The sequence below is a fragment of the Chenopodium quinoa genome, unplaced genomic scaffold, assembly GCF_001683475.1.
Source record: "Chenopodium quinoa cultivar QQ74 unplaced genomic scaffold, ASM168347v1, whole genome shotgun sequence".
NCBI classification, from domain to species: Eukaryota; Viridiplantae; Streptophyta; class Magnoliopsida; order Caryophyllales; family Amaranthaceae; genus Chenopodium; species Chenopodium quinoa.
Genome location: NW_018744311.1, coordinates 1,986,153 through 2,002,484, shown reverse-complemented (window position 1 = coordinate 2,002,484; position 16,332 = coordinate 1,986,153). Strand labels below are relative to the sequence as shown.

Below are 16,332 nucleotides of genomic sequence, written 5' to 3'. Positions count from 1 at the left end.
AGGTTGTCAAAAGTGTTGGAATCAAGAGAAACAAAAATGAAAATATCAATATCATATACGTCAAAAATTAATGATATACAAGAATACAACTTTATATAAAATGTTCAAATTTACAAGCAATCAATTTAAGTTCTCAAAATACAACAAGTGAAAGTTGTTAGAACAATTTTTCCTGTTTCAATTCGAGTCACATCTAAATGGGTCTAATAGGTCATAAATTATCGATTGATTGAAACACCGAAAAAAGAAAAATCTCTAATTCCCTTAGAAAAAAACCTACTACTAATAGAAAGAAATTTATAGCACTTTAAATAATTGTAAGTTTGTAACCCTATGAAAGAGGAATGGACCTCCACCAATTTCTCTCCTAATGCCTCTCTCAACCCTCCAAAAAATAAAAAATCAAAATTTTTTTTTTATTAAAAAAAAACAGCAAAAAAATGTAAAATAAAAACTGGAAAACGAAAAAATAATCTGAAATTAGTGGGGTCCCAGTAAAAAAGCCGACACAAGAGACAATTATAAGACCCCTCCTTCTACCCCCAGCACATGCTGCTCTGCCTCTTCATTGACGCATTTCATCAAACACTTTGTGTGCTCTCTCTCGTTCTCTCTTTCCTCCATTCTTTCTCTCTCTACAACCTCTCTCTCTCTAATCCACTCTCCACCCTTTATTTTTAAGGAGAGAGAGGGGCTGTAGAGATCCCTGCATTATTATTTTTCGTGCACCAGAGATTATTAGCCAAAGATTAATTTTTTTTTATAAAAGTTAGGAAAAAAAAAAACAGTTGAACAACAATGGAGGTTGCAAAGGCTTCGTTCATTGTATTGGTTGTTTTCTCTCTCATCTTTGCAATGGCTCAGGCTCAAGCTGCGGGTCCCGCACCTGCTCCTACCAGTGACGGTAAGTTTTCATATTTTTTTTTAATAATTTTTTTTTTTTTTTGTTTAAAATAATGTGATTATTTCGTTGAAATTATTGAACTTTGATCGAAATTATGAGATGGGTATGTTGGTTTTCTGCATTTCCAATAACTATGGTGAAAATGCAAAAAATGGGTTGTTGTCAGATCCAAGAATTTTTGTTGTTTTTGAAACTGGGGTTTTTCGTTGGGAAATTTCATCAAAAACCTAACATTCATTCGTAAAAAACAAGAATGTATTTATGTTCTGCATTTTATTAGGATTGCGCATTTTGTAGATCTATGTCATTGTAGACAAAACTGGTGGAAACGAATCTGGTTACCCAGAATTTTATATATTAGAACGAAAGTTTTGATTTTTTTTTATTTTTTTTTTTTTGCCCCCTGTAAATTCAATGCATTGATTGTTTAACCATTATAAAAGGGTATATTATTGAAGTTTTAGATTTGTTCCCAAAATTTGAACAAATACTACGAGTATTAATTATTGCATTTTATTAGCCAAGGTTTCGGCTATTAAGGGTTTGGTGATTATATTAAATTTCAATAATTTTGAGAAATTAATAGAAAAAAAAAGGTTTTAAATTTAAGCAATGGTATTATTTGTGGTTTTGTTTTTCCTGGATAGACGAGATTAAAGAGAAAAATGATGTAGACGAGATTTAATCCGGAGCTTAGACATTTTATATGATTGAAGTATGATGGAAATTAGAATAGTAGCAGATGGAATGTTTGTCAAAGGTGGTTGATTTAGATTTAGATAAGATTTACCTTCCTCCACTTCTTTTCCTAATAAATTAGTATCATAATGAAAATGATATCCAAGATTTTACAATGTGCTTGCAATTTCTTTTGGTACTAATAAAATCTTGGTATATCATAGTTGAAATTGACACACTAGTTAGAATCATCACCCTCAACCACTTCATCGTGTATGAATTAATAATAGGTAGCCTAGTAGGCGATTACTCGTATATTATGAGCACACAGTTGACTTGTGTTGTTCAATTGATACCTTTCAGGGACAAGCATTGATCAAGGGATAGCATACGCGTTGATGCTCGTCGCCTTGGCGCTTACTTACCTCATCCATTGAACAAAAATGTGCAACAATGGAGGCATCATCATCAGTAACATCACCTTGAGCACTAAAAATGACGAACGTGCTCGTGATTTTTGGTGTATTTTTTCTTTCAAAAGATAAAAACGTGAGAGTGGGATTAGTGTAACTATTCCCAATTTGTTTAATTGATGCTTATAGAGGGTATGATTGATTGTGATTGACTAGGAGATGTATTTGAGCCCTTTTAGACATGGTGGTGTAACATCTAATTTGTATTAGATGGGGTGATTATGAGTTCATTTGCACATAAATTTATCTCATCTAATACAGCTATGGCCTCTATCTCGTAATCTCGTTCCTTCGGTTTCACAACCCCCCCCCCCTCCCCCTACCCTCATTTGGTATTCTGAATACATTTTGCTTGCATTTGTAGTTCACGATCATTTGAGATTTTACCGACTAAACTAGTTGAGACTGCAATCATCGTGTTTTTAAAAAAACGAAGCCTTTTGGTGTATTTGTGTGTTGTTCTTGTGGGAGTATTCCATATCAAACAGATGGAGACAGACATAAAGTACCTTGTGTACTTATTGACAAGAAGGGAGCTGAGGGTGATTTGTGTGCACCAACCTACCATTAATTGGTCTTATTAGAACGAAAGTTGTTCCGTAAAAACGAAAATTCCGTACTTTATAAAGTTATAAAATCCATTCTAAGTTTCCAGCACTTAAAGAGTGAATATCAATATATCATGACATTTGATTGTCATGACCTTGACTATTTACTTCACTAATCTTAATCTTGTAAAGCATTTTTTGATAATCCACACAATATTTTGTTAATCTTTAAACTTTTGGTGCTATCTCAAAGAAACGTGAAAATTGATACGAGTATAACATAATCTTGCTAGTAACTAGAATTATCATTTCACTATTCTTTTTTAAAAAAAAAAAAAAAAAAAAAATGCTCAAGACCTGTTCATATTTACTTAATTTCAGTTCAGTTTAGCTCCAATCTTCTCAGCTCAGTTCAGTTCAGCTCCTAATTTCTTCTCTCATGAAATGAAAATATGAACAGGCGTTAGTACTTTTTATAAATAATAATGCCTACTAACACATGTATTAGTACGACTGGAGGTAGTAAATTGGTCCTTTGATTTAGGTCAATTCATGCCGTCTTTGAATGGTGACTCATGAATTATTTTATATTTAAAATTGATTGTCAATTTTAATGAGAGGCATCAGGCGTGAACTAAGCCTATTTAACACCAATAGAAAAATAAGACTATTATGATTAAGCAAATAAGCACAAAAGGTAATTACTCCGTACTAATTACTTAATTAGTGAGGTAAGAGAAGCAATACCTCATCGCTGGCGTCTGGCGAATCTTAACTTAGTCTTCAACATGCATGCTCTTCCATTCTAAATCTACAATATTTTTTTTTTTTTTAATGAGTATTACGTTTGTCAATATATCAATGTCATTGTTTTTTTTTTTGAATAATGTCAAAAGTTTAAGATTTAAGAAATTACAACAGTTATAGTTTTCATCTATGATGAGAAGGAATTTATTTAATAAACAGCTACCAAAAAAAAAAGAAAAGAAAAAAAATCTACAATAATTGCCTTGTTAAGACTGTATTATTAGTTTCCTAAAATAAATTTGTACTCTACACTTGAGTAACTTTAACTATTTTTAACCTGATGTCAAAAAAAAAAAAAAGAAAATACGAAGTATGAGTACTACTTATAATTGATGGACCAACGTTGTGTCCCATGAACACAATGTAGGGTCTATCAAATCAGCCACATTATCGCACAGAACAAACATCAGGGCATGAAAAGACCATGCTAGATGATGCAGGATGTTGGTGCTGCATTATTGCATACAAGGGGACCCAAACCACATGCGCTTACGCGAATGAAAATTCATCACCCATACAAACCCCCTTGCTTCTCATTTGAATCACCCATAACAAAACCCGAACTACAAGCATCTTGCGAAAAGAATGATGTAACCCAAATTGGTATACATATCAGCAAAAACAAAAGGTGAGAAAACAAAATGTACAAGGAAAACCGAGAAAACTCTCAGCAAAAATTTATCATTACTTTGGGATATACTGTACTTGACAAAATTTTTTTGCTCAACCTTGAAAACAAACCTGTTAAGTAACCTGACATAATCTATACCTGTGCTTGAGTAACCTCCAAAATTATATTTCAAGGTCCGAACTTTTGTTCTTTGCTTTATTTATGTAGCTTTGAAGACTGTATTCTCTGAAGCCAAGTAACCAAAAACTGCATTCTTCATTGGATGAGCGATCTAATCCTAGTTATGTGAGCTGCCAATAACTTTAAGCAGGGGTTATCCTAGTGTTAACTATGTATTTCACAACTTCATAGAATGAAACCACAATCCCGACAGATGGCCCTGCACGAGCAATACGAGGGCTAGCCCCTGCAAAGAGACCCTTAATTCCTCCATCCCTGTTTCCATATTTGAGCATAACCATCAGTAACAGGGGCACACATAGGTTTATCATTGATAATAAAAAAAAAATGTAACAATCAAAAACACAAGAAAAAGCAAGAGTGAACGTTTCATTTCTCCATTGTAGTCACAATACAATTCACTCAGCAAAAGGAGGCCAACATTTCAACCACCCCCCCCCCCAAAAAAAAAAAAAAAAAAAAAAAAAAGAAGCCAAAACCGTAGGTAAAATTAAATTTTCTTCCTGCACATCTTCCATATTAAAGCTTCGTAAGACTAACATATGCATGTAGGAAAGAAAAATTTTCCACTAAACGCAATTTCATTTATCATATAGCCATGCTGGGAGATGTTTCACCGATGGTTAAAAATCTTGACTTACACATCTCTCTAAACCTAGTATCTTAAATAAATTTGTAAGGTTTTTTTAAAAAAAAAAAAAAAAAAAAAAAAAACTTTTAAAACTACATAGATCATAATAGCTGAATTTTCAAATCATTAGTATGATGGCAAAAACCCATTTATTTCAATAATTTTCAAGTTGATGATGATCAAGTTATCTAATTTATATTGACAAGGGGGGGAAAATCATATAATAAACGTAACCACAACTACTTCAAACAGTCTCATTGTCTAGTTCACCAGTTTACACCTGTCTACAGCAAAAATGTTTGCATTTCCTTTTTGAGAAACATTAGCAAAAAATATTTAGTTCTAACCAACATATCAGGCATCAAGCAATTTTCATGTTTGTCGAGATTCAAAAAAACAAAAAGTTTATCTAATTAAAGATAAAAGAGCTACCTCCAGATCTCCATTAGAGTCGTCCTAGTGGTCATCCTGAGTGCCTTGTGAGGATCCTTCTGGAATATCAACAATAACAGCGTTCAGAACTAAGTTCATAAAACTATCCAAACAAATTCTACGAGGATATAAAGATTATAAAAACTTTTTTTTAAAAAAATTATAATAAAATGGCTGGGACTTAGTATGAGAACAGCAAGTTAGTAAGCTAAATACAGAGAGAAAATGGTGGCCAAGGGGGATAGTTGTATTATCAAACAGGGTGTTAAACAATACAGTGCCTTCTTTCGAGAGGAAGGTGCTCTGCTCTCCACAACAAACTTTCACAATTAAGATGCATTCCCCTTAACCCAACCTACTATTAATACCCACCCTCAAAAAAAACTACTATTAATACCCAAAATTAAGCAAGCTAACACAGCTATAGCAGAGAAGCAAAATAACAAACTAACAACCAACTTATTCATGGATTACTATTACACCCTCCACCCCAAAACTGATTTCTAACAAACTTCCAGCTCAGCATTCTTCTGGTTACTTCTTGGACCTTCTAGCATAAGTAAAACGGATATCAGGTTTGGATTGATTCCTTGCATAAAACCTCTAATTTGGGCCCTTAATCACAAATTTATTTTAGTACAAATTATGGATTAACACCCTTCAATGTTTTCCATTCATCATATGTTAAAATTAGCATGAGAACCCACATTTACCCTCACACTCAGAAGTAATTCACTTCGTGTCAGATTTTCTCCCCTTTGAGGGAAGTAGCTACTTTTTTTGTTCTGCCCAAAATGGTTTTATTCCTACTAATGTGACTTATTACAATGATTTGGATATGACTATAATGATTTAAGGTGCATAGCAAAGGGCCAACTAATTAGAGAAAACATAAAAAAAAGATGTTGCCATAAAATTATGGAGACTAGATAGAAAGTGGTATCATAAAGGTGATATTATACTCAGTAACAGAAAAGCATTGGAGAGGATTTAGAAAGAGGCTAGACTATTAGAGATAAAATTATAGTAGGAGCTACAAGCCTACAATACCAAGAATTTTTTAATTTTTTAATTTTTTTTTTTTTAATTTTTTTTTTAAATAGTTGTGGATAATTAATTACATAGTTACATTTAAGTATTGAATAAAAATCACCAATTTACCAATCTAATTAATGGCTTAAGCAGTTTAAATGTATTATGAAGCACCTTATCATTGTCAAGGTGAAGAGTCCAAATATGTGAACCATCTTTTAGAATCTGACAATGGACTGGAAGAAACTATTTAAAGACGTTAAATTGCACACATTGGGATTTAGGAATAGAGTTACGTAATTTTGCACATTTTGCACTTAAGCACAGTATAGATTCAATGGACCACTTCAGGGTGGTCATCTGCCAAAAGTCCAAAACTCCAAATAATAAACTCCAGTATCATGTCCAGCCAAAGAAAGCAGATTTTGTTTGAATCAAGCAGATTAAGTTTGAATCACACCTCTATTTGTCTGCGTGTTCTAGCCACATCCAAAGGACATGTAGCACCAGCAGCTAGGCTTCCAGCCACAAACCCAGAAGCAAAATTTGACCCAAGAATAGTGATGGCACTTGCTTCATCTCCCGTTAAAGTACTAAGTCTCCTCCTCATCTATTGTGTGAAGGTACCCATTAGCAACAATAATTAGAGCAACAAAACAAAACACTTTCAGCAGTACAGAACAAAAAGAATAAGATCATACAGGTTCAAGGGTTGACCAGCAGATTGCTGAAAAGGGTACATCACGAGCAAGTTGTGCTCCAAGGCCTGTCCAGAGAACGCGGTAACTTTGCACTGTCAAAGGAAAGTAGTGAACATATGTCAGATACTTAAATAGGCATTAAGATAAGCCCGAGGAAGGGAAAAAAAAAACTTTAAAGGACTAAAAAATAACGATTGAAGACTGCAAAAAGAGACTGCATTGGTTACATAACAGCCAGGATGAACTTACACTTGCTTTGAGAGGATGCATTTTTGGCATTTGAAACAACCCCAATTAAGGTCTTCAATACACCAGGAGGCTTCTTCCCAGTCTCCTTGAATGCCTACAATAAAGAGAGAAAAAATTCAGATTTGAGAGGGCCAAAACAGCATATTTACAGTGATTCACCCAACAAAGTTAATTAAAAAAAAAATAGTAAAAACAGTAGTGCATCCCTAATCTAGCAAAACAGGAAAGGATAAGCACCTGCATTCGTGTTCGTGCAAGTTCAATTGGATAGCATGTGGTACAAGCTAAGGAGCGTGCTAAAGCACCGGCAACAAATGGGACATATGGCTCTACACTTGGAACATTATCAGCTGCAAATTCTTCCATACGGATGCGGAATACATCATAAAAGGGAAGATAAATTCCCACCTGTTGTGACACACAGCAGAGCTTACCTTGTCAAACCTAAAACTTAAGTGGGTAAAATTGAGATCACATTTATCTACAAGAAGCTCACCATCGGTATAGCCAGTGCCAAACCAGCATTTGTTCCTCTCCATAGTCTAGTAACTCCTTCCTGCACAGCGACTAAAGTTAAAAACCACCCTAACATAGAAAGAAAATAAAATGAACACAAAGTAAAGCTAAAGTATACAACTAACAATGGTGTGGACCTTATAGAATTGTGATCGCAGGTAATAGATTCACTGCTGAATAACATAGACGGATCAAGAGAACACAGACAGTTATAAATTTCCAACATTTAGAACTCTAGCACAAATACCCACAAAACCTTGGGCAGACAGATCAAACACAAACAGCAGAAAGGTTTAAATGTACAAAAGGGAGCCTACAGGGATGTACAATCACAACAAATTGAATTGTCAACATAGGTGTGTTATCAGCCCCTTTTTTGCTGTATTGCTTTGTTGGGTCAATGGATGTAAGATATATAACCCCCTTGAGTAGAAATAAGGAGCTAACCACACTAACCTGTTGGACAATTTTGCACAAAACATCCAGAGTTCCTTTGTATTGAAAACAATCAGGTGGACACATCGATACCGTTCCCTGAATGCCAGCTCGTGCACATGACGGGGAACACCTTAAATCTGCAAACAACTGCAATCAATAATAAAGACAGGATAAGTAAAGAATGAATGTTATATATAAACATTCCATCCAATAGCACTGGTTTAGTCTTTAATAGTAAAAAAAAATATACCATATTTGGTCCAAAAACTGCCATGCGACTAAGGGCATTACTTAATGGATGTGCATATTGAGCTCCTGCAGCTTGTGCTTGCAACCTTGTCTGCCATAGATGAGAGATGCAGATGAGTATTATTTACACGGACTAAAACCCAGTATATACAATAAACTCCTTAGATCACCAAATTCATTTGACCATTATTAAAATATAAAAGTTGTATGGGGTGGCCAAAATCAACGGCAGATAAGCTAAGAGGCTGGCAAATCCTCTCCCAAGCCATCAATCTAAATCAGAGTATCAGACACAGTCCGCACAACTAAGCAATATTAGCATAATACATGCCAACCACCTTCACGTAAGGCATAAAGAGGCTGTTACATGTAATGTGTTTTGTTGCACTTGGGCCATTATAACCTCCAAAACCAGTCACTAGATGCACTCTCTGACAGTCGTCCCTCAAGGCCCTATTCAACGGAAAATAACTTAAGTATCACAAGGAATTTTATCAGTGAGGCCAATAATTTTCTACTTCTGTAAACCATAATCCAGCATCTTGACTTAATGACTTGTGAAGCATACATTCTCACTTCTAATTGTTATCCAAAACAAAGGTAAATCTACACCATACCCAAAGCATGGAGAGTACTTCAACAGCTTTGGAGCAACATGCCAAAATGAACACTAAACTGTAGTCCAGCCAAGTTGCCAAACTACATGGCATATCCTACATGAATAACTAAAATGAAATGCAGCAACTGCTACCCTAGAGGCATATAATGTACCTTAGTCACTTACATCTGTACATTTCCTCCCTATGCCTAGCCAAAAGCGAAATTCATACTAGGTTATCGTTGTTTCCGTTGCAAAGTCCTACTTACGAAATTGGCAGTCTCTTATAACACACAATACCAATAGAAATCACCATTCAAACCAATCCTCTACCCCCAAAAAAAATTCAGCAAACCAACACATGAACACCCACTTATATCAATTAGCATAAGAATAACTATAGATAACCAGTAATCTAATTATCCCAAACAATGCATATTCTTACAACAATATAGCTCAAAACCTCAAATTAACTGAAACTAACACAAACCTTGGCAACATCAAGAGGATTAACAATGACAGCAGAAAGAAAGGCAGCACCAGCAGCAGAAAGCGCATTTGCAGCCAAATTAGTAGATCTTGTATCACTTGAACATTTCTTCTTTGACTGATTTTGAGGTACAGATTGAGATTGTGGCTTCAATAACCCATGAATCATATGTTCAGACATAACAAATGCATTAATTTCTTCACTCAAAAACCCATTATTATCTTCACATGATTCCTCAGACCTCATCCACGGCTTATTATTGATGTGTGTTTCTTCAGATTCCACCATATTTTTCTCCACTTTTTTCTCCCTACAACCCCAAAATAAAACCCCAAAAAAAAAAACAAATGGGTCACTCTAAATTAACGAGAATTTGATACCCAGAAACCAAAAACTCAATAAAAATAAAGAACAACGGAATTAAAGTAACAGAATATTGAAAAGGGGCAAACTTTATAGCAAAATATAAGAAAGAATATATGCGAATATTGGGAAAGGATCATAAACACGTAATAACAATCTAACAATATTATTAAGAATTAACATGAATTTCATGAAATGAGAGAGAAATTACCAGAAACAGGAGAGAGAAAGAGAAGCGAAAAACCTTGAAGAAGGGTCTAGGGTAGCCGCGCAAAGGTGGTGTTTTTTTCAACTATTACAGTGTTGGGCTCCGGCAAATTGCTTCTTTTTTATTTTGTTTTTTTATTTTGTTGTTTTATTTTGGTTCTCCTATTTTTTTTTGGTGAAAAGTCAATTTTATTTGGTTCCTTTCAAAGTCAAAATTTCTCAAAGAAAAATTTGGTGTAGATGAAATTGGAATTATATATGGTCCAAGGTGGAAGGTTTATCAATGTAGACCTTAAATATTAAAGAGATTTACTATTAATTAAGGATAATTAAGGTATATGTATGGTTAATAATTAATATATCACGGTATAAAAAATGTATCACTAACATCTTTAATGTTGCATTTAAGATTATAATATATTCTTAATTTATTATGTCTTTGTTATTCCTTAATGTATTTCTAATATTAAAACATATTCGAATTGTGTTTAGAATTGTATAATGATAATAGACCGAATTCAAAATCGAATCGATTGAAATCTTTTCAAATCAATGGATTTCTCAGCAATCAAATTTAGCAACATATCAGATTGTGATGACTTATAGAGAAACCGAATATATTGATTAGTTTGCCACCTTGAAATCCTTGATTTACAAGCAAATTTTTGGAAAGCCGTGATTAATTTAGTTTTCTTAACACTTCATACTTCGTATGTAGTTATTGTACATTACTAGTAATGACTTGATCATATTAAATCATCTTGTTTATTCCCCCACCTAAAATCTTAAAATATCCCTTGATGAGAGAGCTTAAGAGCTCTCACCCAAAAATATGTGTATCACTTATTAAAATGGTTAAAAACTTAAACGTTGCTTGTGAATTTGATTAATGTGTATATATATGGCTATACGATTTATATCTTGTAGCGATAATGCTAAAAGTTAGCAATAGCAATTTCAAATTTTTACACTTTTGCTTACTTTTACTCAATAATAATGCTAAGCTATCAACACAATGTCGATATAAGAGCAAGATATTCCAAAAACTTGGTAGAATAATTGCATTATAGCATGGCAAAGAGGGAAGTTATGTTTGATCTTATCTATGATGTGAATGGGCAAGCAAAAGAGGACCTGTAAAAGTTAGCAATACGTGTAACCCATTTTTAGGATTTTGGGTTTTGAGGTGGACATTCAATATTATAGCTACGTACGTACGTGTGAACTGCCATGATCCAATCAAGTTATTTATTAGAAACAAAATCATGACGTACCAATTAATATCAAGGCATTGATATGCTTCTATTTAGGCTGACGGCTGCCATTACGCCATGTTCACCTTTTAAAATGTCACATAATCCACCAATATTATTATTTTATGAATAATTATTATACATGTAATGCAATTTAAGCATTTCTGACTTCTAATATAAGATATGTTTTATATTAATCTTAGCTTCAAAATTGTGATGGAGAATGGAGTTGTAGAAATGCAAAATGTGTGCTGTTATTATATGTAACATAATGTTAAATAGTTATTATTAATATAAAATTTTATAAATTCTCATTAATATATATCTACACACATTAAAAAGTGGAAGCTTGGTTAAACATGGGAGGCATAGTAATCTGAATCTTGAGTCAATGAAGAAACACTATTAAATTCTCTTAATATATAATTGAATACAATTATAACCATGAGAGCTATTGTTAGATTTGTCTCAATGTATATTTTTGTGGTATCATTTTTTTTATACTACCTTCGATTTTTTTTTAGTTGCAACTTTGGGGTATTATTTGAATGATATAAGATATTTCAAAGTTGCAACTAAAAAAAATGAGGTAGTATTTTTGTTTATACATTAAATAAAGATATTTTTCCTAAAAAAAAGTAAAATTAAAGATATTAATGATCAAATGTATACTTTGAAGAGCACTCAAATCAAAACAGGATTTTTTTATGAAATTAATGCATTGACAAGTGTATCAAATTTTATTGTGTTGTTGTCTGTAAAACTAATATAGACCGATGCCGAAAACAATAATTAGTACTTCGTACAAAGTAAAATAGAAGCAAAATCTTAGACCGTATGAACATTTTATATATTTTTTTTTTTTGACAAAAATGAACATTTTATTTGACAACCAAGGCAAACAAGCATTTGAGAGAAGAGACTAAAAGTGAAATGCAGGGAAAAAACGATGAGACAGCCCATGCACACTCAAATACTGATCCATGCCCAATGAGCACGTTGGCCTTTTGTTTAAAAATACACTCCTAATTAAAGCCCAATTTCCTTTCTATAAGAAAAAGCCCAAAAATTTAATCTGGTCCATTTAGAGTTGAATTCTACCACAATTGTTTTCTTTTATAAGATCACTACCGACATGGTAACCTGGTAGAGTTGAATTCTACCACAATTGTTTTCTTTTATAAGATCACTACCGACATGGTAACCTGGTAATGGCATGTTCTCTTCAGCTGAGTTCAGTTCAGTTCAGTTCAGTTTGGTTCAGTTCATTTCAGCTCCAATAAGTACAGTTCAATTTAGATCTTAATATCTTTCTCTCATAAAATGTTCAGTTTAGTTTAGTTTAGTTTAGCTCTAGTAAGTTCTGTTCAGGTTAATTCAGTCAATCAGAAGAGACCCTAAGTAAACTTCGACTCTTATTGAAAATTTATCCTCTCGTCTAATTTCTACATATCAACGCTTATAACTTTTGTTTATTGTTAATCAAGGAAATTGATGGTAAATGCAATGTAAAGTTACAGTATGAAACGGGGCAGCTAATCATATAATAAGAACACGGTGAAAATTTACAATGTAAAGTAAATTGAAATAAGAATATGTAGTAAAGACTATAGAGTATATAAAAAGTATTGAATAAACAACGGAAATCATTGCAATTAATAAGAAAAGAAAGGGCTTTTTAAAAAAGAATTAGATTAATCAACATACTAGCTTCGTAGTTAAGATGAGCCATTATGCCGCTTTATTAACTTAACCTTCCAAAACATGGGAATGAAAATAGTATCAAGCATACTTATAAGGGAAATATAGGCATTTACTTGGAGAGGCTATTATGTACACCCAGGTGGTCGGGTGTACTATACACCAAGAGCCATTTATGCTTATTCAATTAACAAATAATTGGTACACGTGGGTCTACATAACAAATTCTAACTTCTATGAGTCTATGTCCAAGTTAAGACCAATCACACCATTCACACGTCTTCTCATAGTCGTGCTTCTTGTAAGCTATCGTTCTTTAACATAATCGCTTTCGCATCCGTAGTACTCGCAACTCATCTACAACGAACACAAGGACCCCCACGCTACTCAATACTAATTGTACGTTGCCGTAAGCACCTCGTATACCGACCCCTAATCCAACCCCGTCATCGCCAAGAAAAAGGTTTTCCAATTTCCAATGTTCTCTCTTTTTCTTACCTTTATACTTAAAAAATTAAATCGCCGCCAAAAGCACACCCTATCCATCCACGTACACATTCACCTTAATAATGAAATTAGCTTCGGGTGGTTACTTCATTGATGGACGTATGATCGATGGATGAACATCAAGCCTCAGCTCATTAGCAAGAAAAACGAACTATATACGAAAATTAAGGAAATGCTTATTAACATGGCAAGTTTAATTAGGTTTCTAATCGTGCATTAGGAGAGCATGTTAGGATGTATTTAGGATGATTGCCTTAACTAAGAAGCACCCATTCACAAATAAAGATATTCTATTTTAAGGAGTAGGAAATTCTAATAATTATATATATGGATTTTGTTCAAATAATTTATATTGACCGAATAATGTTCAAAACCTTATCCGTTATCCATACTTTTGGAGGTACCTTACCAATGTACCATATATTATCCTCCTCAAAATGGATTAATAAATCAATATATATTATATTAATTAATAGATCGAGAAGACGAGAATACCTAAAAGTATTAAAGCAATTACAAAATGCATAGTACGTATTATTCATATAGATTAAATAGATCGAGGATACCTAAAAGTATTATTATAATTGTATTATAAAATGTTATTTATATAGGGTAAATCATATCATTACGTATGGTAGCAAGCACAAGCTTTTTTCAACTGTTTTTGTTTTTTTTTTTTTTAATAAAAAATAATAATTCATGCAATAGTATCCATAGGATCCTTTATTATATACGTAGTAATATTTATCAATTTATGAATATGTATATTGTATATACCTATATATATTGGCATTATATCATCAGTTGAAATTAAAGTTTGCAAAGAAATGGGTAAGAAATTTTTTGTTAAGATCAGAAATGAGCATGCATAATAAATATCTGCAGAAAATAAAGTTTGTTAAGAAATGGGTGATAAATTTTTTTTCCAGCATATATGCTTTGGTAAGGAATGATGATAAGTACGTAGTAGAAAAGAAAGAGCCTAGCATGAAAGAGAAGAGTATGTCAAGATAGCCAAGGAGACTGCCTGACTAGCCCTTTTGAAAGCTCCAATTAATCAAATTTATATGTTCGCGCTTTGTTCTCTTCATCTCATTTAGAAACGTTTTAGTAAAAATAAAAAGAATTTCTGTTAAATGAACAAGTCAAGTTTTGTATAGCAACAATAATACGGAGTATGTAAATTTCAAGAATTTATTTTTCCAAAAAATGACTTTAATTAAGCAAAAGTTTATAACATACGGTAATACCTTAATTAAGTTCAAAAACCGTCAAAAAAAAAAAGTTCAAAAATTTAATTTGTTTAAAAAAAAAGTTCAAAAATATAACGACTGCTTTGGCAAAAAAATTTCAACAAATAAATAAAATTTTGTAAAATTGAGTTAAGAAAAAATAATTAAAATTCATCAAAAAAAATCTTTAATATGTAGTAAAAGATGAGATGAAGAGAACAGAACCGTAATAATTAGATAATAAACCTTCGCAAAAAGAAGCAGGCAAGTCATCCTTGGCTACTAAACCATGACTCTTAACCCTTCATGTAAGGCCCTCCTTTTCTTAGAAAGGCAACTCATAATTCTATTTATGAAATGCCCCTAAATATTTTTTTGTTGGTGCAAAAAATGCCCCTAAAATCCTAAATATTTGGATGCACTCTAATGCCTTGAATTTGCCTAGTATATATAGCCACTGAAAAATACTATAGTGTATGTCAGATTTGCCGTTGCCCATAATTTTTAGGCCCATTCTTCAATAATATCTTCCTCCACGGCTCCACCCATATCTTCTTGAATCTTATGCTCTTTTACCCTAAATTTTAGCATTGTCCCCCTCTTTAATAATCTAATTCCTTTATTTTTCTTAAAATTATTTATATTTAGACGGTCTTCATAAATAAAGAAATATATGAGGGACCATATATGGTCAAATGTACGTAGACCATTATTACAAGTACACAATCTTCATACACCTTGTATGTATAAACTTTACCATCCAAATAGTCAAAGTGGAATAATTTTTGACTCGGACTTGTACATCATGTATAAACTTTTTAAAGATTTACCACTAACTAATTGTATTGTGAAGTCATATGAGATTGACATGAAAGCATATGTACGCATCATAAATTCATAAGCCACTCGATATCTATCATATTACAAATTTTTTTTCCTTACGGTAATCAATAAAAAGTCGTAGACTATTATATAAGGTCAACAATAAAACACGAATGAATTCCATGTCTATGTTTTTCAGATAAGAGTGAAGCTTATTAGTGCGTGGTCCAAAAAGTAATGATCAATCGCTTTGATTTATTGTGCATATATAAGGTCAACAAACAATTATGCTATTATTATTATTTCTTAGGAGTAACATTTTCTAAAGACATATTTACATTGACTACAGTAAGAATTTGATTTGGTAATAGGAATAAAATAGTTGTTTGAGCCTTTGAGGCACTTATATATTTTGGCAAGTTAAAGTACATTTTTATTTCACATACTAATTAATAAAGGGACAATTAATTATTAATACACCATGTATTTATGTAAAATAAGAACTATTTTAATTTTTTTTTTCCATGTATAGTGGTCCTATACTCCTATATACTACATATTTTAGTTTTTTGAATTGTAATATTGTTAGATTTTATGCCCAAGCATTTGTCCTGACAATACCATTTTTTTTCCATGGGGGCTATATACTATGCATCTTCTTATATTATTGTTGACTAACATTTGATTCCA

The 16,332-nt window shown here is 32.6% G+C and overlaps 2 protein-coding genes across 3 annotated transcripts; one reads left to right on the top strand and one right to left on the bottom strand.

Annotated features, from left to right (window-relative positions):
* Positions 1-557: 557 nt before the first annotated feature.
* Positions 558-2,336, top strand: LOC110696061 (arabinogalactan peptide 16-like). The gene is made up of 2 exons (XM_021873332.1): positions 558-904; positions 1,946-2,336. The coding sequence occupies exons 1-2, from the start codon at positions 799-801 to the stop codon at positions 2,017-2,019; spliced, it is 180 nt and encodes a 59-aa protein (XP_021729024.1). The 5' UTR covers positions 558-798; the 3' UTR covers positions 2,020-2,336.
* A 1,451-nt stretch (positions 2,337-3,787) lies between these two features.
* Positions 3,788-10,474, bottom strand: LOC110696060 (mitochondrial carrier protein MTM1-like). 2 transcript variants are annotated; one of them, XM_021873331.1, is made up of 11 exons: positions 10,165-10,474; positions 9,558-9,867; positions 8,471-8,560; positions 8,239-8,367; positions 7,763-7,822; positions 7,504-7,674; positions 7,267-7,360; positions 7,018-7,109; positions 6,777-6,926; positions 5,285-5,343; positions 3,788-4,476 (listed from the first exon to the last, which is right to left on the bottom strand). In XM_021873331.1, the coding sequence occupies exons 2-11, from the start codon at positions 9,843-9,845 to the stop codon at positions 4,344-4,346; spliced, it is 1,266 nt and encodes a 421-aa protein (XP_021729023.1). In that variant the 5' UTR covers positions 9,846-9,867; positions 10,165-10,474; the 3' UTR covers positions 3,788-4,343. The 2 variants fall into 2 exon arrangements, with proteins under 2 accessions (XP_021729023.1, XP_021729022.1); XM_021873330.1 differs by having other exon boundaries at positions 10,132-10,473.
* Between the last annotated feature and the right edge of the window lie 5,858 nt (positions 10,475-16,332).